Source organism: Ailuropoda melanoleuca, chromosome 7 (genome assembly GCF_002007445.2).
Source record: "Ailuropoda melanoleuca isolate Jingjing chromosome 7, ASM200744v2, whole genome shotgun sequence".
In the NCBI taxonomy this organism is placed as follows: Eukaryota; Metazoa; Chordata; class Mammalia; order Carnivora; family Ursidae; genus Ailuropoda; species Ailuropoda melanoleuca.
In genome coordinates, this window is record NC_048224.1 from 111,027,248 (window position 1) to 111,054,493 (window position 27,246).

Consider the following 27,246-nt stretch of genomic DNA (forward strand, 5'->3'; position numbering starts at 1 on the left):
GCGCAAGCTCAGCTCGCTGGCCGTCCGCGTCGCCGGGCTAGGGAGGCGCCGGAAGCATCGGGAGCCGCCACATGGCGCAGGCGGGCAGCGCCGACCCGGGGGTCGAGGGGCAGCGGGCCGCGGGCGCGGCCCCGGGGTGCGCGCTTTGGCGCTGGGCCCTGGCACTCCTGTGGCGCGACGGCCGCGGCCGGCCCCTCCCAGCGCCAGTGGCCCGTGCCCTACAAGTGCCGGGGCCCAGAGTCTCTCCCCTCGCGGCAAAGGACCGCGTTGAGAGCGCTGGAGTCGCAGCTGTCAGCCGCGCGCCGCCCCTGGGGTCTTTCTTCCTCTCGGGACACTTGCGCTAGTTTCTAGGTGACCTAGGCTCAGGACCGTCCCTAATCATGGAAGAAACGGGGAATAATGTCATTTTATTGAGTGACTTTTAGATACAAGTAACAGACTTTGAATATCGCGTTTATTACTTAACGTCCTGCACGTCGTTAGTTATGGTGAGCGCATACCCATTGGCACAATGTACAGCATGACCTACTGGCCGGGGTTCTCTGGGACTTTACGTTTTTATCCCTAAAAGTCACGCGTCCTTGGAATCCCCCGCCCCCTTGGACTCGGGCACCCCGGGAAGGTTGGTGACTCGTTTGTCCCCCGTTTCCAGTCTGGGTGTGGAATGTAGTCATAAGACCAGCACAGAGACTGCAAACCTGTGAAGCTGATTGGAGCCTCTGACCTAGGAGAGTATTTACACAGAGTAAGATGGTCAGGTGGTTAAATACACAGAAACAAAACACGCTGTCAGCACCAGGCAGGGCTTTGGAAAACGCACAACCATTTCGGATGACAAAATAGTGAGTGGGGAGGCAGTTTAACCTAGTGGTCAGGAGAGAGTTCTGGGTTCCAGTCAAATCGAGCACCACCATCGCTAGCTGTTCCATACTCCGTATCTTTGTAACCACATGTCCTGAGTTAGAATAGTAGCATTTACCCCAGGTGTGTTAGGAAGATTACATTTAGTAAACGCCAGCCGTTGTCAAGCCCAGATATTAGTGTATTCTGCTCTCTAAATGGTTTGCACCACTTCCTTGTTTTGCTTCATATATATGAAAAGAGAAGTTTGGGTTTTCTTGAAAAAAAGTTAATACAATCTTCGTAAGAAGTAAAAGTTAAATGTTCAATAAAATAAGGAAGAGATCGTAAATCCAAAACTACTTGGACTATAACTTCGTGTTTCTATAAAAGTTTCGAGTATTAAATTATATTTAATCTTCTCTACTGAATATAGTAAAATTTAACTTGATTAAGTTGACACAAATTATGCTTTTGAAATTACCCTTGACCTACAAGAGATTTAGCTGTGGGCAAGTGAAAACTATATATAGTTATGTATTTGTTTAAACCAGATGAGCACCTATAAAACAAGTAAGTATACCTAAGTCTCAAACGTTCAGGGGACTATTGTTAATATTTTTGGCTAACGTCAATATTTTAACTTCTTAAAATAGAAATTTTTGTTGATGTGTTAGGGTTATAAAGGAACAGATCTGTCTAAAATCTTAGAAATCCAGGATTTTTAGAGGATAGATGGAGGCAGCGTCTTTGATTCATCGGTATCTTGCAGGACCGAATATAGAAGGTGATAGGGGTGTCCACTACTGTAGTCTGCCCCCTTATCCCATTGCCATGGCCTTCTGGAGGGGGAGGTCTTCTCTTGTCACATTACTACAGTAACCTCCTAACTGACCTCTGCCTTAATTTCCCCTCTCTCACTGCCCTCTTCTAACTCATAAAATAAGGTTTGTTGTGTGCAAATCCAGTCAGACCAGGGCCGCCACTTAACAATCCTTGAAGCTCGCTCAGAGGCTCATTCCTCGCCAGCTGTAGAAGTCCAGGGGTTGCGGTTCGTGCTGTGTCATGCCACGACAGTCCCGGCCTCCCTCTCCTGCCCTGAAGCCCAAATTCCTTATTTTACAGTCTTATTTACCTTCTGTCTTGAAATACTTAATGTTTTCTCTGCTTTTGTGTCCTGACCTTTGGAAGTATTTTAAAAACCTAAGCTAGGTCTTCATCTCTTCTTTGCCCTCCCGTCCCCACATCAGGTAGAAGCGATTTCTTTTTTGTGCCCATAGGACTCTGCATATTTCTTTAGCACTTACCACACCGCACTTCGTTACGTGTTTAATGTATTCCCAGCCCCCAGTTCTGAAGGGAACATCATTTTAATTTTGTTTTCCTCTTTCCTAGTGTAGTGTCCTACACATAATAGAGCTTTAATAAATACTGGCTGAAGGATCATTGGTTAATTTCATTATTTAAAATTGTTTAACTTTAAAGATCTCATTGGCTTTATTAAACGATTCATGAGTTGGGCCACATCCCATCTAGCAAATAGAGGGGCACTCCTGTTGGTTAATTCTTAAGAAAACAGAAAATATATTCTATTTAATCTTAATTATTTTGGAATCATCTTAACATGGATTGTTTAGGAAATTAAATATTACTTGAAAAATACTCCTTTATTCAGTAAGTGTTTATCTATTGAATTAGGTCTGATCTGTCAACATTTTAAGTTAAGGTTCCTGTCTTCAAGATTTTCACAAAGGGAGCAGAAAACAGAGAAGCACGCATTTATCAAAGTGCTTTTCATGTATTACTTGCTGTTAAAGCCATCACTGGAGGCCACTGGGTGGCTCAGTTGGTTAAACGTCTGCCTTCAGCTCAGGTCATGATTCTAGGGTCCTGGGATCGAGTCCCACTTCGGGCTCCCTGCTGAGTGGGGGCCTGCTTCTCCCTCTCCCTCTGCCTGCTGCTCCCTTTGCTTGCACTTTCTCTCCCTGTCAAATAAATAAATAAAATCTTTAAAAATAAATAAGTAAAGACATTATTGGAGTTTGCTAACATATAACAGATAAAATGTTTAAACACTATGGGCTAAACTTTTGAATGTTTTCTCTGAAAATGTTATTGACAGTGATACTGAAATCTGGATTCTAAAATGTGTAAGAGGAACCAAATTCCTATTAGAATCTAAGTTAGTGGTTTCTTTTTCTTTATTAGACGCTTTTCCTTCCGTCCAGAACCAGATCCTTATTGTCAAGCTAAGTACACGTTCTGTCCAACTGGCTCACCTATCCCAGTTATGAAAGGTGATGATGTCATTGAAGTCTTTCGGTTACAAGCCCCAGTATGGGAATTTAAATATGGGAACCTCCTGGGACACTTGGTAAGGCTGCATCTTGATCGTATAACTTTGGTTAATTAAATGATTTATTAAGTGGATTTGAGGGACTAATAGCTGTTCAAAGGGCTTATTGAGATAATGTTTAATTGTAGTTCTTCTTGGCATGTTTAAAATGAGTAGTCAGTGGGGCTCCTGGGTGACTCAGCTGTTAAACATCTGACTCTTGGTTTTGGCTCAGGTCATGATCTTGGGGTCATGAGATCCAGCCCTGCCTTGGTTCCGTGCTTGGGGGGCAGAGTCTGCTTGAGATTCTCTCTCTCTCCCTCTGCCCCGCACCTCCCTCTCGAGGGCACGCATGTGCTCGTAAGCTCTCTCTCTCTCTCAAATAAATAAATAAATAAATAAATAAATAAAAAATAAAATCTTCCAAATATATAGTCAAAATATATTACCATATTTTGTGATCCAAACAATAACAAATGCAGTTGCTTTAATCCCTTTTGCTATTCCATATCCGTACCCACTTCCTGTACCCATCTCCTGGAAAGTAAGAAAAGAAGCCCAGAGGAAGGTGCAAGGCAGGCAGGAAACACTTCACTTCTAGTCCCTGCTGTACACACTTTTCCTAGGTTAGCTCACCATTTGAGCCTCTCATCACCCAGTAAAGTATATAGACTCCCTGAGACTGGCACAGAGCTTCTCGAACTCATTTTAAACTGTAAGCAAATTAAGAGCATGTCCATATAGCAAATATCCTTACTATCTGAGATAAGCAGCAGTGGTCAAAACCAGAGTGGAGGAGGGCCTGGAATTTGGGGAGCCGCACGGTGGACACAAGAATAGCAATATGAAAGAGGAATAGCTGAGCGGTTGTTCTCCTTGATCCACAGTTGTGGTATGTTACATCTTCTCCCATTTGGTTCCTGGGCCAGTGGTTCCTTCACAAATGCTTTTATACGTGTATGATCTTTACACAGAAAATTATGCATGATGCCATTGGATTCAAGAGTACTTTAACTGGCAAGAACTACACAATGGAATGGTATGAACTTTTCCAGCTTGGAAACTGTACATTTCCCCATCTCCGACCCGAAATGAATGCCCCTTTCTGGTGTAATCAAGGAGCTGCCTGCTTTTTTGAAGGAATTGATGATATTCACTGGAAGGAAAATGGGACATTAGTTCTAGTAGCAACCATATCAGGTAAGTTTCAAAAATATGGCAGTATTTGCTGATTGCATCAATAGCCAAATGAAAAAAATTACTTTCATTGAGGCATTTCAGTCATGTTCTACTCTTTAGAGGTCAGTGTACAAAATGTACTTCTGGAAGCAATAACTTTTGACCCAAACTGTTGCTTATGCCAATCGTCACCTTTAGACGACGAGTAGAGTATCTCCTCTATTCCATGGTAAAAAATGAATGAAATGATCAAATGTTTTCTGCAATTAAATTGGACTTTCTAAATAAAATAGTGGAAGAAAATCCACAAAATGCCTGACAGAGTAACTGATTAAAGGTCCTGTTAACTGTAACTGGAAAAAGACTTTCAGTGATGATACATGCTTTTATGTCAAGAAATACTAGTAGCTGCTGCTTATGGGGATTTACTCTGGGCCCAGCAGTGGTTCCAAGTGCTTAATCTATATCACATCATTTATCTTCACCACCACCCCAAGATAGTGACTGTTATTCCACACACACACACACGCACACCCCCTTTTACAGATGAGGAAACTGAAGCACAAAGTGGTTAAAGTCACACAGCTAGGTAAGTGGGACTGAAACCCTGGCAGTGAAGCCCTGTTGACCATTTTCTTAACTACTTCTCTACATTGCTTCCCAACATACACACAATCTTACGGATTTAAGGCTCATCGAGCAATTGAAATATTTTATCTCTAAGATGTTCTGTTCTTTTGGATGTTTTGGAAAGTTGCTGAAACACTTGGAATTTTGCTACATGTGTTGCATTGTTGGGTAGTGATGAAGATAGTTCAGAACTTTTATCAGAAACTGGTATGTGACCTGGCGTGACATTTGACTTTATTGACTCGTTACCTCATGTGTAGAATGGGGATGAGCCTGCCATTGCATGCTAGAGGTAGGGGGCTTGCCCGTATGGTTCATAGAGCTCTGCGTCGTAATTGTTGTTCTCCAAGAAAGTGGAAATAATCTGGAATGAAAGCCCTGTTTGTGATAAGAATTCTTCAGTGAACCACAGGACTGGAGGATGTTATCATGCTTTCCACTTGGATAGCTCTTGGCACAGCATTTTGGAGCATGTTATCTCACAGTTCAGTGAGGAGAAAACACTCTTCTTCCTTTTGTAGGTAAGGAATCGAGGGTCAACCAGGTAGCATGACTTACCAGTCTCTTCAAGTCACAGATCCGGTTGTAGAAGCAGGAATAGAATGGTGTCTTAAATGTCATCTGGGGGTCATCTAACTGTACACTGTGCTGTTATCTGATCTTCCTTCCTACTTTCTGATTGATGTGCCCCAAACCATCCCAAGAATATCAAAGTCCATTTCTCTTTTAACCGTGCTCAGGGTTCATACTCTTCTTTTCATTCCAGGCCAGTTCCACATTTCTCCTTTATCTGTCCACCTATCTCATTATCTGAAAATTTTTCTTTCTGACATCAGTGTATGATATGAACAAGTGATCATTATTTCATGTATAATAGTTTGTAATATGCTAGTACTTAAATCTTTCAAGTTATCCATCTGCTTTGTGATTACTCCTATTCATTGATATTTTTTCATGTTACAGAAGTGTTTTGAAGTATTATTCTCTCTTAATTACAGCAGTGACTTTTTAAAGTTGAACACTAAGAACTGGATCCCCAGTCCTAAGAAAACAGGCTTTATATTATTCCACAATTTTAATTCCATAAAATTGATCAAAGCAGCCACTCTATTCATTTTATAGGACACGACGTATTGATTTCATGGGCTCAAGTTGGAGCACTTAAGAAAGGTTCACACAAGGTGACAGAGTGAAATGTCGGGGCCAAGCTCTACTAGGCATTGTAAATGCCCAGATAAGGTTGTAACCAGGCAAAATATGGTGTTTTGTTAACTTTTGGAGACAGTCCTCTGGTCTGGTACAAGGTGGTAGGAGAGTGTGAGCCGTTCCGGAATCTGGATAGTCCACAAACGTGGCCAAAAACATTTCCAGTTCAGTTGATTCATTGGAAGAATTTGTATGGTTAGTGGGAAGGTTGTAAGCAGAATCCCAACAGCTGCAAGTATAGAAAGAAAAGGGAAATAAATATTCAAGGTGGATAGGTTATAGTAAGTACTTTCTCTTGTATCATCAGTAGGCCAGCCTTCTCGAGTAGCTGTTCCCCTGGCTGCCATTCATACTGTAGGCATACCGTGCTGCATGAGGGAAGAGCTCTGCATTTCCCCCTCCATTCTTTTTTTTTTTTTTTTGCAGTTTTTTCTTTAAATTTATTGAAGGACAATTTACATATGATAAAACATATCCATTTAAAGTGAACAGTTTGGTGAATTTTGGCAAATATATATATATAAAACCATCCTTATCATTACAATCAAGATAGAGAACATTTCTATAACCCTAAAAAGTTCCCTTGTGTCACTGTAATTTCCACATCTCTAGAATTTCATATAAATTCCCCCTCCATTCTTAACACTGCCTTTGCCCCATTCACTTTTACCTCTTCCACAATTTTTTCCTTTGTTTTCTTTCTTTTGCCTCTGAATCCAAGATTTTTTGAGTGGAGTAAAGAAAGAGGGCTTCTGCATGTGTATAATTTTGCTTTTGACTATACCTCAAATGATTTTATGTAAGACTTTATATACCATGTTTACACGTTTATAATTCAGAGATACCTTGTGCCTTGAAAAGTAGAATAAAAATTGGCTGAGCTTGGATTCCTATCGTGAGATGCAGGTTTGGAACTATTACTATAAATAATAGATAACTAAATAATAATAAAACTATTATTTATTCATGGCCTTAATCATCAGGTTAGAACATTTTACTTAAAACTAATATGATTAGGTTTGATGTTCACATAAGTAATTTTTTTTTTTTTTTAACTAGGAAGCACATTTAATGAAATGGCAAAGTGGGTAAAGCAGGACAATGAAACGGGGATTTATTACGAGACATGGACTGTCCAAGCCAGTCCAGAAAAAGGGGCAGAGACATGGTTTGAATCCTACGACTGTTCTAAATTCGTGTTAAGGACATATAAGAAGTTGGCTGAACTTGGAGCAGAGTTCAAGAAGATAGAAACCAACTATACAAGAATATTTCTTTACAGTGGAGAACCTACCTATTTGGGAAATGAGACATCTGTTTTTGGGCCAACAGGAAATAAGACTCTTGCTTTAGCCATAAAACAATTTTATTACCCCTTCAAACCACATTCATCAACTAAGGAATTTCTTTTCAGTATCTTGCAAATTTTTGATGCAGTGATTATACACAGAGAGTTCTATTTGTTTTATAATTTTGAATACTGGTTTTTACCTATGAAATTCCCTTTTATTAAAATAACTTATGAAGAAATCCCTTTACCTAACAGAAACAAAACACTCTCTAGTTTATAAAAGTTTAATTCTACTGCTCTTTTTCCCTTCTATCACCAGCATGTATTTTTTCAGGTGGTTTTACATTTGTGGATTTCCTAGGCCTTTCTGCCTTGGAGCAGAAATGCACCTGGGCAGATTTGCTGCATTGTCGTCTCAGGACTTTTTTTGGAGAGAAGCTGAAACTTACTGCATTGGCCAAAGTAAGCACGTTAGGTGATCTTGATTTCGAACTCCAAGGCTTTGTTAATATGAATTACAGTTCATATCAGATATATAGGATCTTTGGACCCGTATTTTTTAAATTGTGGATATGATGTGCCAAGATTTTTTAAATACCCTCAGTGACATTTTCATGATGGGAGGTACTTTTTTCTGGCACAGTAGTTATGCCTTTTCATTTAAGTACTTGGTGGTGGTTTAGACTGACTTTACAGCTTTTGTAACTTTTGGGACCAGGCCTAGTAGTTTGATTTTTGTTATCTTCACTTAAAGACCAATTTGGACACCATAGCTGCAGCACTTGTGCTTCCAGATGAGGTAAAAACAGTGTTAAAGAGCCCAAGTTTCTAGCTAGCATTTTAGAATTAGCCAGTAACTGGCATTTTGTGATTGAGGCAGCTTAGCGTTTCTCAACCTTAGTGTCCTTATCTCTAAGGTGATTCATCTGTCAGGACTGTTGTAAAGACTGAAGCCATGTCTGTCTGTCATGGGAGAGTTACAGTAAATGGCAGCTATGATGATGAATCAAAGAACAAAGTGCCATCCTTGACCTGGCCTAATGTAGTTTACGCGCCAGCCTTTCCTGGGTTTTATAGTCATACCCCAGACTTTGAGCTGACGGTCGAATGCTTCTGCAGTTCTTCAAACACATGGGACATGGAAGTGTCTGACTGCAGATGCATCTGGGTGAACAGGCGCACTCTGACTCTACTCTTCTTGGAGTCCTTCCAGCCAGTAGAGATGCCAGCTCAGTAGAAGAGGGCACGCTTCTCAGGGGACAGGTTTTCGTCAAGGATCTCCAAGTAGGTGTGCTTCCATTTAGGGCCATCAAACAAGGTTTCAAGGTCCTTTAAATGTTTGATGATCAACTGAACACTGTCTATTCATGGAAAAAACACCAGTCAGTAAGAAGATGAAGCAGAGACAATCCGGTTAATATGTTAATTATGTTTTTCAGTTTCTACTAACATTTGAGTGCCTCTTGAGAGGTTAGTTATCATTGAGTTCTCCTACAAAGCCTAAACTTAGGTATTATTTACCTGATCCAGATGAGCACACTGGGGCTTAGAAAGGTTAAATGTCCTTTCCCTGGCTACCCAGCTAATGGTAACGGAGCCACATTTTGATCCAGTTCTGCTGACTGCATGGCAAACACTATCAAGCAAGGTTTCACGGTTACTCAAAGTGTAGTCCTCAGACCAGTGCCCGTACCACAGGTCACCAACACCACAGGTTACTGCTCAAGTACAGATACGGCTAGGAAGCCATTCAGAAACTTCTTTTAAAGCAACTTATTGAAGTAATTTTGTTTGTTGAATCTAATAAAAAAGAAATTGCTTGTATTTTGTATGTCTTTGTTTTTATTTCATTTGTCTAGGAATTCATTTTAATTCTTTTTCAAAACTATAGGCACTACAACAGTCTGAAAAACCCACTCCCTTCACCACAGATAGCTTGAGAAGCACTGCATTACTCCGCTTACTGCAGCACGAAGGCGAAATCTGCTCAGCTACGTGGGGAGAACTGTTTCACTGCCTACCATTTAGCCTATGTACTTATGTGAACAGTGCCTAAACATTCCTAATTAATTTTGCCTCTTTAACCTGCTAGTTGTTTTCAATGTCACAAAAGTGGGGATCTTTGTGTTATCACCACCTAGTGGCTGAAATCGGGCAATGCCAACTTCTACCAGATTTTTAGGAAAAGTGATCTGGGAAAACAATTTTGGATTTTCTAGAACTGCATTGGGGAAACAAGCAAAAACTCTTGTGCCACATTTGTGTTAACTCTAAAGCACAGAACTTGGTTCTCGTAGCAAAGGCAAATGACGTCTGGATGTGGAACTTGAATTTTAAAGCAAGATTCTAAATAGTTAAAAAATACTCAGTATTTTTCAGTTCCTAAGAATATTAACAAATGAAGGAATTCCCTGAAAATAATAGGTAGACTCAGGTGACTATTGCACACAGCATAAAAATCACATCAGTACTTAAGAATTTATCAAACTTGTGAACTATACTTACAAGATGAAGTAGGGCTTTTGGAGTAGAGATGCTTTCAAAATGGTAGTTGAGAAACCAAAATACGGCCAGGCAGGAATTTGCCAATTAAATTTTGCTGCCCTTTGATCTACTATATAACTTAAACGTGATTTCTGTTTTTCTGTTAAGTTATGAATGTATAAAATGTCCTCTATTTCTAAGAGAAACCATTTTGTTGAAGTTTGATTTAGGGCTTTAGAATAAATATATATCCTCACTTATTAATTCTGGTCAGTATCAAGTAAGTATACTCACAAAGTGTCATCAAATGTGTTTTAATAGTTGCATACAGGAAAACAGTCAAAAGTTTAGAATACTAAAACCGTAAAATCTTTGGAACCCTCGGTATCAGCTCCTTTCAAATCAGGGAAAAAAGAAGTCTTAGGAAACTTCATCTAGTTTTATAATCTGGTCTGGTGGTACTTAAAAGAATTTTTTGGGACTTCAGTTCCTTTAAGAGTATGTATGTATGTATGTATGAATTAGAAGTTGTTGGTATGTGGGGCACCTAGGTGGCGCAGTCGTTAAGCGTTACGGGATCAAGCCTCACATCAGGCTCCTCCGCTGGGAGACTGCTTCTTCCTCTCCCACCCCCCCTCCCTGTGTTCCCTCTCTCACTGGCTGTCTCTCTCTCTGTCAAATAAATAAATAAAATCTTAAAAAAAAAAAAAGTTGTTGGTATGTTATACAAAGAACAGTATTCTAAAACCACACACATGCTTTTCCCTGTTCACAGCCAAAGGCAAATGGGCTTGCTGAAGTTTGTTTCCAGCATCTTCCCATTTACCCTTCATTGTCCAAGTAGATTCCTGCGCTCTCAAATTTGCCCATCTACATTTTCTCTCCCCTACTTAATATATTCTTTTACTGGACTGATTATTCTAAGGATAAGCTCTTGGTTCACTTCTGGAATAAAGGGCTTTGTGTCTGTTTTATATGTCCTATATGTCCTTGTGTTTAAAGGATAGTTGGGTGTCAGGAAGCAGGTAAAATTTTTCTGGCTGCTTGATAACAGATGGTTATCAAAGATTGTTCCCAGTCATGTATGGGGTACAGATTATACTTACAGCTTCTTAAAGGGCCTAGTTCAGGCCTAAGCCTTCACATCAACCCCTCCCATTTATCTATTCTAAGCTTTTCTGTAAATATAAAAATTTCTTTGAATGCAGTAAATTGATTTAATCTTCAGTCATGCCTGTTTTTTTGTTTTTCTGATAGTATTGTTAAAACAGCCTAGATTACCAAAGGAAATTGAAGTTATTTTCTGGAAGCTGTTAAGACAGGAAATGAAAATAATTTCAATAGTTTAACAACTATCCTCGTTGGGACACCTGGGTGGCGCAGTCCATTAAGCGTCATACTCAGGTTGTGATCTCAAGGTCATGAGATCAAGCCCCATGTCAAGCTGAGTGGGCTCTGCACAAAGCACGGAGTCTGCTAGGACTCTTTCTCTCTGTGCTCCAACACCCAGCTCTCTCTAAAATAAATAAAACTTAAAAAAAAAAAACACAACGAACTATTCTGATTGTATGGATTTATAGATGACATTTCCCTATGAAAAGGCTACCTGGGTTTAAGGACTTTTAAGAATTCTATTTCAAAATAATCTGTTTTGTAAATTCTTATTCTAAAAGCAGAGTCTATTCTTTCTAATTTAACCATTTGCTTTATAAAGTTTGAAAAATAAATTTACATTTCCTATCATTTCAGTCATCAGGGCTTGTTTCAAGGATAGACTCCATCTGCCTCATCTTACCTTCAAAACAGTCATTCTACCATAAACTTATTTAATATTCAACACTATCAAATACAAATTTGAAACTAAAACCATAAATCTGTATATTTAACTTGTTGGAAAATCAAGTACATATCCTAGGGTAGTTTTTAAAAATTATAATACAACAGCATTAGTAACTATCTTTATTCTCAAATTGATAAATGCATTTAACATATACTTTACAGTATAAACAAAGTAAGTGCTATGCATTTTACTTATAAAGTGACTTAAAGTATTTCAAGCATTATATAATTCAATTTGTACAAAAAAGTAAATTTCCAAATAAAGCTTTGGTTAGAACTGATTATGTATTGTCAAATCCATTTTCCAAAGTTGTTCAAGGAAAAAAAGTTTCATCCACTAACACAGGTATCTCTTGTACAAAGCTATTTACTGTTTAGTAAGAGGGGAAAATATTACAATAATTGCTTTTAATTTCCAAGTCTGGATCAGCCTTTTTTCTCATTTATATGTGGCCAGAATACCCTTTTGAAAAATAACCTTTTACTTTATTCTTAGGAAGGTAATCTATTTTAAAAATAGATTAGATCTGTAAGACTGTTAGTTTCCATAATTACCAAGATGCTTTCTAAAGTTTCAAGCATTAATATATTAGTCCGTTGGGTTAAATCATTTGTAATTTCCCTTAGGAAGGTAATATCTACTAGCGCTAGTGCTCAGTATCAAAGCTTATATAATACCTAAAAAAACTAAATGTAGCCCAAAACTTAGTATTTTTACAGCAATGTATGGATTACCTTTATTCATATGAAAGTAATAAAAATGCTACCTAACTTAAATAATATAAAATAGCACTTTAACCAAATTAACAATCACAAAACTGCAGATATTTTTCTATTAAAATTTTCCAGTCCACTGAGCAATATTTACTCAAAAATATGATTATGAACTTAAATATATCCTCTTTTAAGTTTACTTGTTTATACTGAACTCTACATTGGTGCTCCTTTTATGATTTTTGAAAGTTCTACTTATGTAACTATTTAATTCCAAAATGGAAAAATGAGCCATCACTAAAATTCACTGGAGAATAATATTCTTTCATGGAAATAATTTATAAACATTTTAAAGTTCTACTTTTAATTACTTTAATTTGGCTTTTTTAAATAGATAAGCTTTTCATTTCAATTACTGTATAATACTTCAAAACTAGCTTAAACAAAGATAAACAAAACCAAGGAGAACTGGTAAAGCATTCCTTACTTTACAATAGGATGCCTCAAAGTGTCACATACATAGTAACATCACAGAAGAGAATTTATATGGTTTAGCAGATTATAGAGCAAACCTGAAAGTTTATACAAAGTTAAACACTGCCTCCCTTCCTGTTTTTTTCTTTTACTTTGATCTTGGCTCTGTTTATTATCTTTCTATAATAACCACTTTGATACTTCCAGTTTTCTAAGAGATCCAATTACTTACACACACCTCTTTGAACAGCTCTGTAACATATTCCAGAACATTCAACCAATCTCTTTCATTCGATATGATATATCCTACATTTTTCTCACAAAATGCTCTGTCCTGAGCTATATTAAACACCTTATAACAGGTGTATGTATAACTGAAGACCCTAAAATGTCAAGTTTACATTTTTAAAAAAATGCATAGAGAACATAACTTTGGAAAACCTATTAGTACTCACTTCTCAGATATTATAATATATAGGTTTTGTTTCTTTCAGACTGTTAAGCTTCATAACTGGTTATTAATTTCAGATCTGAACCACATTTAAAAAAAGTTTTTCTGAGCTTTGATTGCTATTAGGCTAAAGAAAGAGATGAAGTTTTCTGACGGAAACTGGTCCATGGGTCTTCCAATGAACAATCCTTACGTATTCAATGCAGATATCAAATTTCCATGCCACAAAATAGAATACATCAGAACTACAGGAAATAAACTCTTATTATAAATACAATATGCTTAATGTTAAGGTGCTATTCACCATGCCCTACATCATTCAGTCTTTACCAAGTGGGCATCATGTCTGGAAACCACACCCTACCAAGATGCTTGGACACCTCCCAATGGATCTGCTCCAAACTATATTTTTGGTCAGGAATTAATACTTCTTCCATAATGGATAACTGAGACAGGCGGCCGCCACACATCTTCACAAACTCAACAAAGGCACTACATGAGACTTCACATTCCCCTAGTCCAATAGCTGACAAATTTTTACAACGTTCTGCAATGCGAATTAACTCTTCGTCAAGTGGCCGTAATCCATTAGCACATACTACTAGTTCAACTAGCCTAGGGCATGTCATTCCCACACGGCCAAGCACATCTTTGCTTACTGATCTCCCAAAGTAAAGATGGGTGGCAGGTATTTCATACCGAAAGAATGGATCAAATTCCTCTTCATATAAAAAAAAATACATCACTAAGTTTACTTTTGGTGAATGTCTGATGAAAGCATCCCAGCTGCTTTTCTGAATAGTATGGAAGTGTGTCTGTCCAGGATTCTCACTGACTACATCAATGCGCAAATGTTCCAATCGGACGTGTTTTTCAGAAGATAAAGCAAGCAGCAATTCATCACTTAACAAGTGGTAATTCAGGGCCAGTTCACGTAAGCCATGACATTGATCAGCCACACAAAGGATACCTTGAAAGAAAAAAGACCTTATTATTTACAAATTTTTGTACAAGTTCATCATCTGTTCAAAAAATTTAAATCAAGTACATGTCTCACAATAAAGGTTTAGCATGTTTCCCTATCACAAAGCTATACAATTTAAAATTTAGTTATATGGTTGGACTAGCAGAAAGTCACAAACATTTAAAAACCTATTACTAATTCTGTCTATAAGAAAATGAGACCAATTCTAAATCTGATACCTTAAAAAGACATGAAAGCTCACTTAACAACTTAGATAATAAATTATTAATAAATAGAGTTGACCCTTGAGCAATAGCGGGGTTAGGGGCACTGACCCCTGTACAGTTAAAAATCTGTGCATAACTTTTGACTCCTCAAACACTAATTGCCTACTGTTGACCAGATGCCTTACTGATAAAATAGTCAATTAATACATATTTTGTATGTTATACATGTATATACTGTGCTACATTCTTACAATAAAGTTAAAGAAAATACTAAGAAAATCGTAAGAGGAACTTTATTTATAGCATAAATCTGTATTTATTGAAAAAAATCCAGGTTTGTGGACCCACAAAGTTCAAACCCATGTAGCTAAAGTGTCAGCTGTATGTTAATATTCCATAACTCAGTAAAGTTTACCCCAGTAATGCATGGACAGTGTCATATTCTTTTAAAAACTGATCATTAACACCAAACTTACAGGTTAAGCCAAGAAAAATTATATGATCACTGCTACAGAGGACAAAGGACATTTTTTGAAATTGAAAACTTAATCCTAATTAAAACGAAAAAAAGGTAAAGCAATATAAAAGAATCTATGTAACTAAGTAAAACATTTGACAAATTTTTAATTAAGATTTCTAACAGGTGAGTTTTAACTGCTAATAGTGTATAATAAACTTATCAAATTTCCAAGAAAAAATACCAAGATACCACTAGATAAATGAGTCAAAGATAACTAACCAATTCACATTAATGGAAATATTAAATGTAACTAACATATTCTAATATATCCAGAAAGCAGTTCTATAAATGTTTCCCTATACTTAGGGCACTATGCTTCAGAACTACCCCAAACCCCTACCAGCAGGAGATCTTACTAAAGGTCAGAACCTGATCTCTGAAATGGCCTAGTATAAAAATTCAAACAGACAGCCTATACTACCTGATAAATGATCCATTCAAATCATTTACTTCTTGTGTTTAGAAACGAAGATAGGAACAAAACACATCATATTATCTACTGTTTATTTTACAAGTATATGTCAGGTACTAGATATGTTATCCCATGAATCTTCAAAAAAAATCTAGAAAAGTGTTATTTCTATTTTGAAGTTGATGCAGCTAAAGACAGCAGAGCTGGAATTCAAACACAGACTGAGTGACTCTTAAGTTCATGTGCTTAACTATTGCTTGAGAAGTGACAAGACACAGAGGCACCAATAAGCCAAAGCTTAATAGCAGTGGAAGGAGAATATAAGCAATAGAATCAGTGAAGAGATAAACTGAATCACCAGTATGAGAGTCACAAAAGAGGGAATAAAAGACATCTGTGCTGGAGCGCCTAGGTTGCTCCTCAGTCAGTTAAGTGTCTGATTCTTGGTTTCAGCTCAGGTCATGATCTCAGGGTCATGGGATCAAGCCCTGTATGGGGCTCCGTGCTCAGTGCAGTCTGCTTGTCTCTCTCCCTCCGCTCCTTCCCTCCCCACCCTCCCCTCTCTCTCTCAATAATAAATAAAAGATTTTATTTATTTGAAAGAGAAAGCACACAAGCAGAGGGAGCAGCCCCATGCGGGACTCAATCCTGGGACCCTAGGATCATGACCTGAGCCAAAGGCAGATGCTTAACAAACTGAGCCATCCAGGTGTCCCTAAAATAAATAAAATTTCAAAAAAAAAAAAAAAAAAAAGAAGATATTTGTGCTTCACTACTCAGCCACTGCAAAGTTTCTGCTCTCTATAAGGTGTGTATATACTTTGAAATAAATCCTCATTACCCAAGATAATCTGATCTCTGTTCTTTACAATCTCATAAAGCCTAATATAAAAAGAAAACAAATACATGGGGAATGGTAACCAAAGATGAAAATAAAAGAAACAGATATCATCTGGTAACAATAAAAGCAGTTGTGGCAGGCTAAATCTAAAAGTGGTCCCTAAGATTCCACAACCTAACCCCCTGGAACCTGTAAATGTGATAATATACCACTCCCATGATTATGTTACATTATATAGCACAGTTGGCTTTAATAAGATTGTCCAGGCAGTTCTAATCTAATCATAAGCCCTTCAAAAGCTGAGTTTTCTCTGGCCAGTTGCAGAAAAGAAGTCAGACTCAGAGCTTCTCTGGCTAAGCAGACAAGCTAGCTGAGCAATGACTATAGCTCCGACCTGCTGAACTGTGACACCACTAAATCAGTGTTGGTTTAACCTGCTAAATGTGTAGTTGTTAGTTATGCAACAATAGAAAACTCAGTTAAACAGTTACTATATGATTCAGTAATTCTACTCATAGGTATATATGCAAAAGAAATTAAGCCTTATGTCCACACAAAATCTTACATATGAGTTTTCATAGCAGCATTGTTCCTAACGGTCAAAAGGTGGAAACCCAAATATCCACCAAATAAACAATAGACAGACATGGTATATATCCATACAAGGGGAATGTTATTTGTCAATAAAAAGAAATGAAACACTGATATATGCTACAACTTGTATAGAAATTCATTATTGGTGGTATTATAAATTCACACAACTCATTTAGAAGAAAAAACAGTAAAAAGCATAAAAAACATCCAGACCCTCTGACCTAGTTCTTCCACTTCATCATTTGTCCTATGGAAGAAATTACTAGAAGCAAACGGCTATGTGCCAAAATAGTTCATTTTTTAAATCACAGCAAAAATGTAGAAACAAGTATGCAACCTCATAAGGCAAATGATGGCTTATCAACAACACAAAATACTAAGTAACTAAATGTTGATTAGCTCAGCTGATATTTAATAAGTGTCTTCATGTCAAGCACTGGTGCTAGGAAAATAAAATACAACATGAACAAGACATCCTTATCCCAATAGAAGCAGCAGATAATGAAACAAAAATGCTCTGGGAGTCATAACAAGGGAATCAAGGAAGATTTCCCAGAACTAACACAGTGAGACATAAACAATTAGAAGGATCGAGTGAGGGCAAAAGGTGAGGGAAAAGGAAGTGAATAATATTTACTTTGTGAACACCCAGACATGGAAGAAAACAAGCCTTCTAAGAAATGAAGGGAGCTCAATATACAGGATGCGAGTAAGGTAACATCTTTATGGATGAACCCAACAGACAGGCAAGGGCTAGATCATATGGGACCTTGTCAGCCTCAGTAAGGAGTTGGGATCTTACCAAAAGCCTAGTGAGAAGCTTTGAAGAAAACTGGAGAAAAAAATCAGATTTGTATTTTAGAAAGATTACCCTGTCTGTAGCATGGAAATCACATTAAAGAGCAGGCTACAAGTTATATCAGGTTAAGAGGGTACTGCACAGGGGCACCTAGGTGGCTGAGCTGGTTAAGCATTTGACTCTTGACTTTGGCTCAGGTCATGATCTCAGGGTCATGAGACTGAGCCCCACATCAGGCTCCTCGCTGAGCACAGAGTCTGCTTATCCCTCTCCCTCTCTCTGCTCCCCTCCCCACCGCACTCATGCTCACATTCTGTCACTCTCTTGCTCTAAAGTAAATAAATCTCAAAAAAAAAAAAAAAAAAAGAGGGCACTGCACAAAGATTATGGGGGCCTGTACTAGAAGTAGTAAGTGGAGATGAAGGAAGGTACAGTGTCTTAGTTCAGGTTGCTTAACAGAATACCACAGATAGGGTGACTTATGCAATAAACATTTATTCCTCACAGTTCTGGAGCCTGCAAGTCCAACATCAGGATGTTAATAGCAATGGTTGGGTTCTGGTGAGGACCATAATCCTTGCTGGCTTGTGGACAGCCACCTTCTTGCTGTGTCTTCACATGGTGAAAAAGAGATCCTCTCTCTCCTGTCTCTTCTTACAAGGGCACTAATCCCATTTATGAGACCTCTACCCTCAGGACCTAACTCTCCCAACCCAATTCCAAGTATCATCACATTGCAGCTTAGGGCTTCAGCAATATGAATGGGGGGAGAGGGGCTCGACACAAATCTTCAGTCCACAGCGTAGAGATTCAAGGCATACTTTTGTGATGGAGTCACCATACTTTGGTGAGTAAAGGGATGTAGAAATGGTAGGAAGAATCAAGGATGTCTCTCAGGTCCCTGACAACTAGGATGGATGGTACCATTTACTGAGACAGCACAAAGGAAAAAGTGAGAGATCTGGATAGAGGGAAAAGAAAGCTCATTATTAATCTGCAGTACCAGTGAGACACTCCAGAGCAACTGGGCCATCAGCAGCTCAACACATAGCTCTGGAGTCCCAGAGCAACTTTAGGTAAGAAGTGTTAACATACAGAATGAAACTGAAGCCATAGATGGCCATGACATAGCCCAGAGTTTCCATAGTAAAACAAAAAGGACCTAGCACAGAACACAGTGAAACACCAAAACTTAAGGAATGAAAAGAGAAATCAGCAAAGAGATGGCAGGAACAATCAGAGAGGAAGGAGGAAAATCAAGAGTACAGTATCAGAGTCAAGTTACTAGTATCGAATGGTGCCTAGAAATCAAGCAAGTAGACAATTATAAGCACTATATGAAATGGGGAAAAAAGTTTGATAAAATATTTAGTGAAGAAAGAAAACAGCCCTTAATTTCAATTTAGAGAAAGCATAGTCCCAATATGCAAAAAAATACGTTAAATTTTAAGTTGAAATCCTCTACGGTTATACTCTTAAATTTAAAAGTATTACAAATACTCTCTTTCATTTCCCTTCCCTTCCTGAACAACTTGCCCAAAAGCCATTAGGTGAGACCATGCAAGTTTTTACATACTATCAGAATTGATGTATGTATTTAATAAAAGTAAATGAAAAGGCGATGGACCAGGATAAAGAGAATAATGAACTCATAGTCTCACAGAGAAACCAGAGATACAAGGACTCTTCTATAGTATGAGAAGTGCTCTAAGTTATGTTCAGAGAGCTATGGAAACAACACATGGGGGATCTAAACCAAAGAGGAGGAAATAAGAACAAAACCGGATCATCTGAGCCAAATTCTGAAGGCTGGCCTGGAGTTAGCTAGATGAAGAAGTGGGGGGGAAATGGTATTCTACAAAGTACAGTGTACTAACCACACACACAGGGACTAAGAACCATAGTTATGTAGGACTCAAGTAAAAGCACGTGAATGAATAGCAAACAAGATTAAAGAGACAGGAGGGGGTCAGGATACAAAGGACCTTGTACACTATGAAGCTATGAAATATGGACCACACTCTCACAGCAAATATAAACAGTAGATAGAAAATGTGACCAAGGTCACATGAGAAGGAAGTGCCAAAGGTCCAATCTTCTTAAATTCTATTCTATTTAGATTATCACTTTCAGTAAGTATGCAGAAGTGGCAGAAGCAGCTAGGGCAATACTGGAATAGACGTAGCCATTCCCATCACCAAGACCTGCCATGCAGGGCACATGGACAATAAGTTAAGTAATCTCCACCCAAGAGGAAATCATTTTCTTGGGGGAAGGCCAGGCTTTAGTAATAGCAAGAAGGTGGGAAGTTTTCTGTAAAGAGATCAAGGATTTAACACTGTGTCTTAAAAACAGGTTTCCCAAATAAAACAGCTGAAAGACTGGGAGGAATGTCAATAGCGAGAGGATGTGTCTGAAGTGAAGCGTCAGAGAGTAGTAATACCAAGTGCGAGTTTATACTTACTTTACAATACGACCCATTTGGAATTTAAATGATCTCAAACTGAATAATGTAGTAATGCTTAGAAAATTCTATAAAAGAAAAGTTGGATAGAGCTTTCATAATGCTATTCCCCATTCGATGGGCTCTCGGCTCCAAAATTCAACTTAGGGAAAGGGTTATCTTGTAAAATGGAAGGTGGCAACTTTAGCACAACTCTCCTCCCTCTACACAGTGAGAAGAAGAGCAATTATGAAATTGCTCTGATTCAAAACCTACCCTGCTGGCTCAACTATAATTAGAGAAAATTCTATCTTACCTGCAGGGGCACCTCAGGCAGATCTAATACTGTCTTTTTTTTTTTTTTAATCCATTTTCTTGCACAGGTTGGACACAAGTTGCCAAATAAAAGTAGAAAATAAGTTGAAAGGAAGTGTCTAGGCTAGGAATGCTATAGAATTTATTATCATAAATTACTGTGCTATGACATTAAAAATATGTTTATGCAAAAGAAATGAAATAATCATATTAACCCAACCATGAGGTTAATGCTCAGTTTTTAATTTGATAAATACATCAATACATTTTACTAACATGTTATCTGGCAAAAAACATAACATACCTGCTGGAGAGACGTGAGGACAGCTGCTCATTTTCAGCAGCTTGAGTGTATCGCTGTTGTTGGCCACTAGTACTTTGAGGGATGGATCATCTACTGGGGTATCATCTATTTTAAGCGAGGATAAGGATTTGGAGTTTACAAACACTACTGTCAGTGCAGAAATAAAGTGAGACTGAAAAGCAAAAAAATTAGAAGTTACAATTTTCACAAATGAGAATTGAGGGGCGTTCATATAATTCACATATGGTTCATCTGAACCGTAATGATATATTCCATAACTGTTTTAGGGGGAGCATCCTTCCACTCTGTTGTTGGGGATACAGTAAAAAAGAGAGGTGACTATTTGCTATCTTTGAGGAAAATCTTTTTACCTGTAGAAGAGATTCCAAGCCTCAGGGTGAGTGTCTCTAAATCACAACCACTGGTAAGTAAAAAGCCAAATTACAGAATCCAGAATGAGAATACCTCTCAGATACTTCATATCACCTTATCTGGAAACCCTACTCCAGTGTTATATAACATTGAACTGCATTCTTTTTTGGTCTTATAGTAATGACTATTAAAATAGTAATAATTATTAGCATAATCATTAAAAAGTATAATAAAAATCAACTCAGAAGCTATGAAAGACTCACTGGGAATATAAAACTCATATAAAATCTGATTCTAAAATAAGGAAAACCATACCTAAATAAAAGTCCAAGTTTAAAACTCCTTTAAATATGTTAAATTATCTACAATATTTTCAAGCCATTTTATTCTAATGTATTTTCCCACAAATGCACCAATTATTATTATTGCATTTAGTATATACATGTAATTATCTGTTGGGCACAGAATGTGACCTAAAGGAACCACTGTCAGACTATGTAACTTGGAATCAGCTAAAACCAATGGACAAAGAATCCAGGAGGAGGAAAGAGAGGTAAACATATGTTCCAACATCTTCCTCTACATAACCATCCTCACCCTCCATTTAGCTTTATAAGTTCACGACAGCAGTTAAAAGGAATGAGGGCAGGCTAACAGCCAAGAAAGTACAATGAAACACCATTTTCGTGGTCACATTCCCTAACTTTATTTTCCCCTACAATTAAATAACTGGTTAACTAATTAAATTTTGACCTATTTAAATGTTAATATCTGGGGCGCCTGGGTGGCTCAGTCGGTTAAGTGTCTGCCTTCAGCTCAGGTCATGATCTCAGGATCTTGGGATCCAGCCCCGCATCAGGCTCCCTGCTCAGCAGGTGAACCTATTTCTCCCTCTCCCTCTGCTGTTCCCCCTGCTTGTGCTCTCACGCTGTCAAATAAATAAAATCTTAAAAAAATAATAAAATAAATGTTAGTATCTTCCTAATACTTTTTTTTTTTTTAAGATTTTATTTATTTATTTGACAGAGTGAGAGACAGCCAGTGAGAGAGGGAACACAAGCAGGGGGAGTGGGAGAGGAAGAAGCAGGCTCATAGCGGAGGAGCCTGATGTGGGGCTCGATCCCAGAACGCCGGGATCACGCCCTGAACCAAAGGCAGATGCTTAACGACTGCACCACCGAGGCGCCCCATCTTCCTCCTAATACTTTGACATCAAACTCAATTATATCTTGTACAGTCACATGTCATTAGTATACTCATGACTGTATCACTGCCTTTTTCCCATTTCCCTCCGATTTACCTCTGGTCAAATACACTTCTTTCGTGTTCTCTTCAGTTCTCCCAGGATTTCCAATATATAGCAACACCCTATTTCAATCTTCTACAAGAGCCAAAATGGGGGCGGGGGTGGGTGGGTGGGGGGAAGAACAATATAAGCATCTCAGACCCATTTAATTAGGGAAGGAAGCCATCCTACTAGATGCATCATAGTATTCAAAGAAAAAACTACTAAAAGAAAAAACTACTAAAGTATAGTACTAGTACTAGATATGTATAATGATAATCCTGAGTAATAAGAAAAAATGAAATTAAGTTTGTTCAGCGTACCTTTTAATACGGTATTTTTTTTTTAAAGATTTTATTTATTTATTTGACAGAGATAGACACAGCCAGGAGAGAGGGAACACAAGCAGGGGGAGTGGGAGAGGAAGAAGCAGACTCATAGCAGAAGAGCCTGATGTGGGGCTCGATCCCATAACTCCGGGATCACGCCCTGAGCCGAAGGCAGACGCCCAACCGCTGTGCCACCCAGGCGCCCTTAATATGGTATGTTTTATACTATGTATTTGTTTTTAACTATGCTATGTACATAGAAAATAAATTCAGAACATATCATTTCCCATGTAAGTCAGTGCTCTGACTTAATCAGAATCTCCTGGATTGTTCATAGGAGGGGAAAATTCAGCATAGGGAAAGTAATCCAAAACCTCAAAGTTTCTTAGGTGATTTTCATGCACATTAAGTATGAGAACCACAGTGCTCTGACTCACGTACTTAGAATCTTAAAATGTTGAACAGAGTATCTTACCCATCTCCCTTATCTTACATGAGGAAAACATTTTATCTCAAATATATGTAAAGAATGCTTTAAAAAATCAATTAAGGGGTACGAGGGGACTCAGATCATGATCATGATCTTAGGGTCATGAGATCAAGCCCCATGTTGGGCTCCACACTAGGCATGGAGCCTGCTTGGGATTCTCTGTCTCCCTCTCCCTCTGACCCTGGCTGCTCTCCTGCTCACTCTCTCTCTCTCTCTCTCAAAAAATAAAATTAAGACTTTGTAATCAACTGGTGATACATTTGTTACTGATATTCCATTCCATTACCACTTGGGTTATAACACACACTCAGTTTAATACTATTTCTTCCTGAATCATCCTAGTAAATTAAACTGTTAGGTGTATTAAATGGGTATTTGTATTTTAGTTTGCAGTGTACTGTGAAAAAAAATTTTCAAATTATTGTTGGATGCTAACCAACATTAGCTAACATACTCAGGGGGCCTTTATCAATTGCCTTTCAAAAATGCACACGTGAGGCACCTAACTGGCTTAGTCAGTTGGGCATCTGATTCTTGATTTCAGCTCAGGTAATGATCTCGGGGTCATGGTATCGAGCTCCACACTGGGCTCTGCACTAGGTGGGGAGTCTTCTTGGGATTCTCTCCCCCCCCCTTTGCCCCTCCTTCCCACTTGAGTGTGCTCTCTCTCTAAACTAAATAAATAGGGGCACCTAGGTGGCTCAATTGGTTGAGAGTCTGCCTTTGGCTCAGATCGTGAGCCCCAGGTCGTGGGATTGAGCCCCGCATCAGGCTCCCTGCTCAGTGCAGAGCCTGCTTCTCCCTCTCCCTGCTGTTCCCCTTGGCTTGTGCTCTATCAAATAAAATCTTTAAAAAATATAAATAAAAATTAAAAAATAAACTAAATATACACTATTTTTCTATTTTAAAAGACTAGTTATTAGAGACACCATCTAATTACATGCAGGATTATTTTAGAACATATATATGAATATAAACAGTTCAAACTTCGCCAAAAAAAATTTTTTTTCTTCTTTAAATAAAATCTATGAATCCAAGTGGCACTAATTTTTGCTCAAGAATATATCTTTACACATTTACCAGAAGATTTTATAAGTAAGCTATACCTGTTCTCACTACTGGCACTGTCTACTTTTCTTTGATTGTAATTTCACCAATCTGCCCTGAAAGTCCAAAAAGGGGCTGCTATGTCTTTTTTCTAATATGCTTGTTTCTCAGCTTTACTTAGTCTCTTTTAGTAGGTCCTGCTGAGCCCTCTGCAAATTCATTCACTCTAACTTTTCCCATCAAAAAGCACAAGGTGATCAGAAAAAGGAAAAGCTTTTTTAAAAAATCTTATTGCCTAACAATCTAAATAGTAACTAGTTTTCCATTGCGTATACTACTTTTCTTATGCTCCCCACTGTCACTACAAGAAATGAGCAAGGCTTCATTCAATTTCTCCGTAACTGCCAATAACACAAAACCAGCAGATACCTTTGGTAAATCCATAAAGCTTGGCCGAGCCGTTGAAATAAGTCCAAGTGTTTTTAAAGAGCAATTTACCAGTTGTGATAATATATCACAAGCTGCTTCAGCTGATTCTTTGCTGCTGTCCACCTTAAAAAAGAACACATCATTTACTCATTCATACATTTACATTTCTCTGTGCAATCTTAATTTTACAAAAGCAAGAAAGAGTTATTAGTTTATTACATTACAAAGAATTAGTATTTATTCTTTCAATCATACACCCTCACATACAATGTTAGCCTTTTCTGAGTCTCCCTGAAAAATTTTAAGTGCAATTGTCAAGACTTAAATTTTGTTAATGATACAATAAATACTTAATGTTGAAAGGACTTGGATTTTTAAACTGATTTATTCCAAACTGTGTAATATATAACCTAATGGAACACATGAATTTATAACCTCTGAAAAAACAATAGTGGATCTGATTCTATCATGCAAATCTTCCTGGGGGAAGAGTAATATGGACAAAAACTCCTGTAGGATATGAGAATGAGCTCTTCTGTCAAAGAGGTAGTTGTTCCATGGGCTAAAAAACATCTTAAAAGAGAATAGTTAAAAGTAATTACTTTCATTTCCAGATTGATGTACATTACCTTAACCCAAAAATGTTCTGAAGAGCTGGTTGTAAAACTGATGGACTGTTCCAGAGCTATTTATAATACTTTTCTTTGGCTAAGTATTTCTACACAAGTGGTTCCTAATGTGTGCTCCCTAGACCAGCAGCATCAACATCACCTGGGAACCAGTTAGAAAGTCAAATTCTCGGGGCGCCTGGGTGGCACGGCGGTTAAAGCGTCTGCCTTTGGCTCAGGGCATGATCCCGGCGTCGTGGGATCGAGCCCCACATCAGGCTCCTCTGCTATGAGCCTGCTTCTTCCTCTCCCACTCCCCCTGCTTGTGCCCTCTCTCGCTGGCTGTCTCTATCTCTGTCGCATAAATAAATAAAATATTAAAAAAAAAAAAAAAAAAAGAAAGTCAAATTCTCATGCCCAACCCAGATCATTTCAATCAGAAACTCTGGGGGTGGGACCCACAAATCTGTCTCAACAAGCACTCCAGGTGTTTATTATGTACATAAAGTTTGAGAACCACTGTTCTATACTCATAATTGACTATGAACCTGTCTGGCCTAGTTAGTGATAAACTGAACACAAATATAATCAGGAGAGCTCAGGAGAATCTTACAGTATGGCTCTTTTGGTAAATCAGGAATTATTTTCTCAGGAAAATAAAAATGTTTAAACTTACAGGACAGATGGTTTTGTGAGGGTTATACAAGTCGGATACAGCTGAATTGTGTCACATGGCTGTAAAAGAGTAACACTGACCCAGCCAATCCCCTGGATGGAAGTAGTCTTTAGAACTATGAGATTAATGTATTATGCTTATCTTTTTCTCAAATTTACCATTAGATTACTCTTAGACAACGCACAGATGACTGAAACCAAAGAAAGGCTCTTGAAGTTTCTTCATGGGGAGGTGGGGGGAGGGACAACACTCGAGGAGTTCCCGGATTTGTTTGATTCTCTCACCATTCCTTCACCCTGACCCTCAGTTAGGGTTGCCAGATAACATACAGGACATCCGTTTAAGTAATGAATGCATGAAAAACATTTATACTAAAAATTATTTGCTAATTATCTAAAATCAAAATTCAATTAATAGGCATCCTCTATTTTTATTTGCTAAACCTAGCAATCCTACCCCCAGTGGCCTAAGTGCCTTTGCGCATTTTTCTGGGATGATGGCCAAATGTACCCAACCATTCCCATCACCAGCTCTCTACTCTTCAGACACATATGGAAGAACAAGCAGGTATCTTCATCTAAGAAGGAATGACACCCTTGAGAGCAATCAAGACTAGTTTTGGCAAAGAACTCTGGGTTAAGAACCATCGCTTTATCTAGGTTTAATATGGCCTATTTAACAACTGCTACTTCTGGGTAATCAGGTATTCCTTGTGTTACTTTTTCAACAACTGTCAGGTATGTTAAAGGTTTAGTGAATATGTCTACATTCCATTACTCACCCTCAGAACAAAACATTATAAGCCTCTGTACTCCTATAAACCACTATGATTCCTTAAACTATTCTAGATATCTCAAAAGGTGACCCCACTTCATTTCTCTCATCACTGCATGAATTCCAGTATGTCCCTTCTGTCATTGAAAAGAAACTGCTCTCTTCGGCATTCTTTCACACACCTTTTCCTATTTCTCTCTGAAATATATTCATTTAACCTTTTACATAATATTTCTGTATCTCCTTTATCTATGAAGACCCCATATCATAAAGCCATCAATAAGCAGAATTCAATCCCTATTAAATAGTAGTAGCAATTATGTTTTAGTCAATCATAATCTCATTTTCATTGTATATTTCTTTTTCCTCAAATT

At 38.0% G+C, this 27,246-nt stretch overlaps 2 protein-coding genes across 5 annotated transcripts in view; one reads left to right on the forward strand and one right to left on the reverse strand.

Annotated features, from left to right (window-relative positions):
• On the forward strand, positions 1 to 9,305 carry CLN5 (CLN5 intracellular trafficking protein). The gene is given in 5 exon segments (XM_034665350.1): positions 1 to 172; positions 174 to 224; positions 3,049 to 3,214; positions 4,150 to 4,375; positions 7,250 to 9,305. Coding segments are annotated over 5 exon segments (1,056 nt in total). The 5' UTR covers positions 1 to 71; the 3' UTR covers positions 7,762 to 9,305.
• The window catches only part of FBXL3 (F-box and leucine rich repeat protein 3), a 27,502-nt gene continuing 5,457 nt past the window's right edge, over positions 5,202 to 27,246 (reverse strand). For 3 of the 4 annotated variants that reach the window (XM_011237416.3, XM_002929391.4, XM_034665348.1), the window contains exons 3-5: positions 24,815 to 24,937; positions 20,863 to 21,034; positions 11,911 to 14,413 (exon numbers count right to left, since the gene is read on the reverse strand). In XM_011237416.3, coding sequence (XP_011235718.1) covers positions 13,770 to 14,413; positions 20,863 to 21,034; positions 24,815 to 24,937 — 939 coding nt within the window. In that variant the 3' untranslated portion in view covers positions 11,911 to 13,769. Of the gene's footprint in view, positions 6,420 to 11,910; positions 14,414 to 20,862; positions 21,035 to 24,814; positions 24,938 to 27,246 lie in introns of those variants that run through there. The other variant, XM_034665349.1, reaches the window with a different exon arrangement.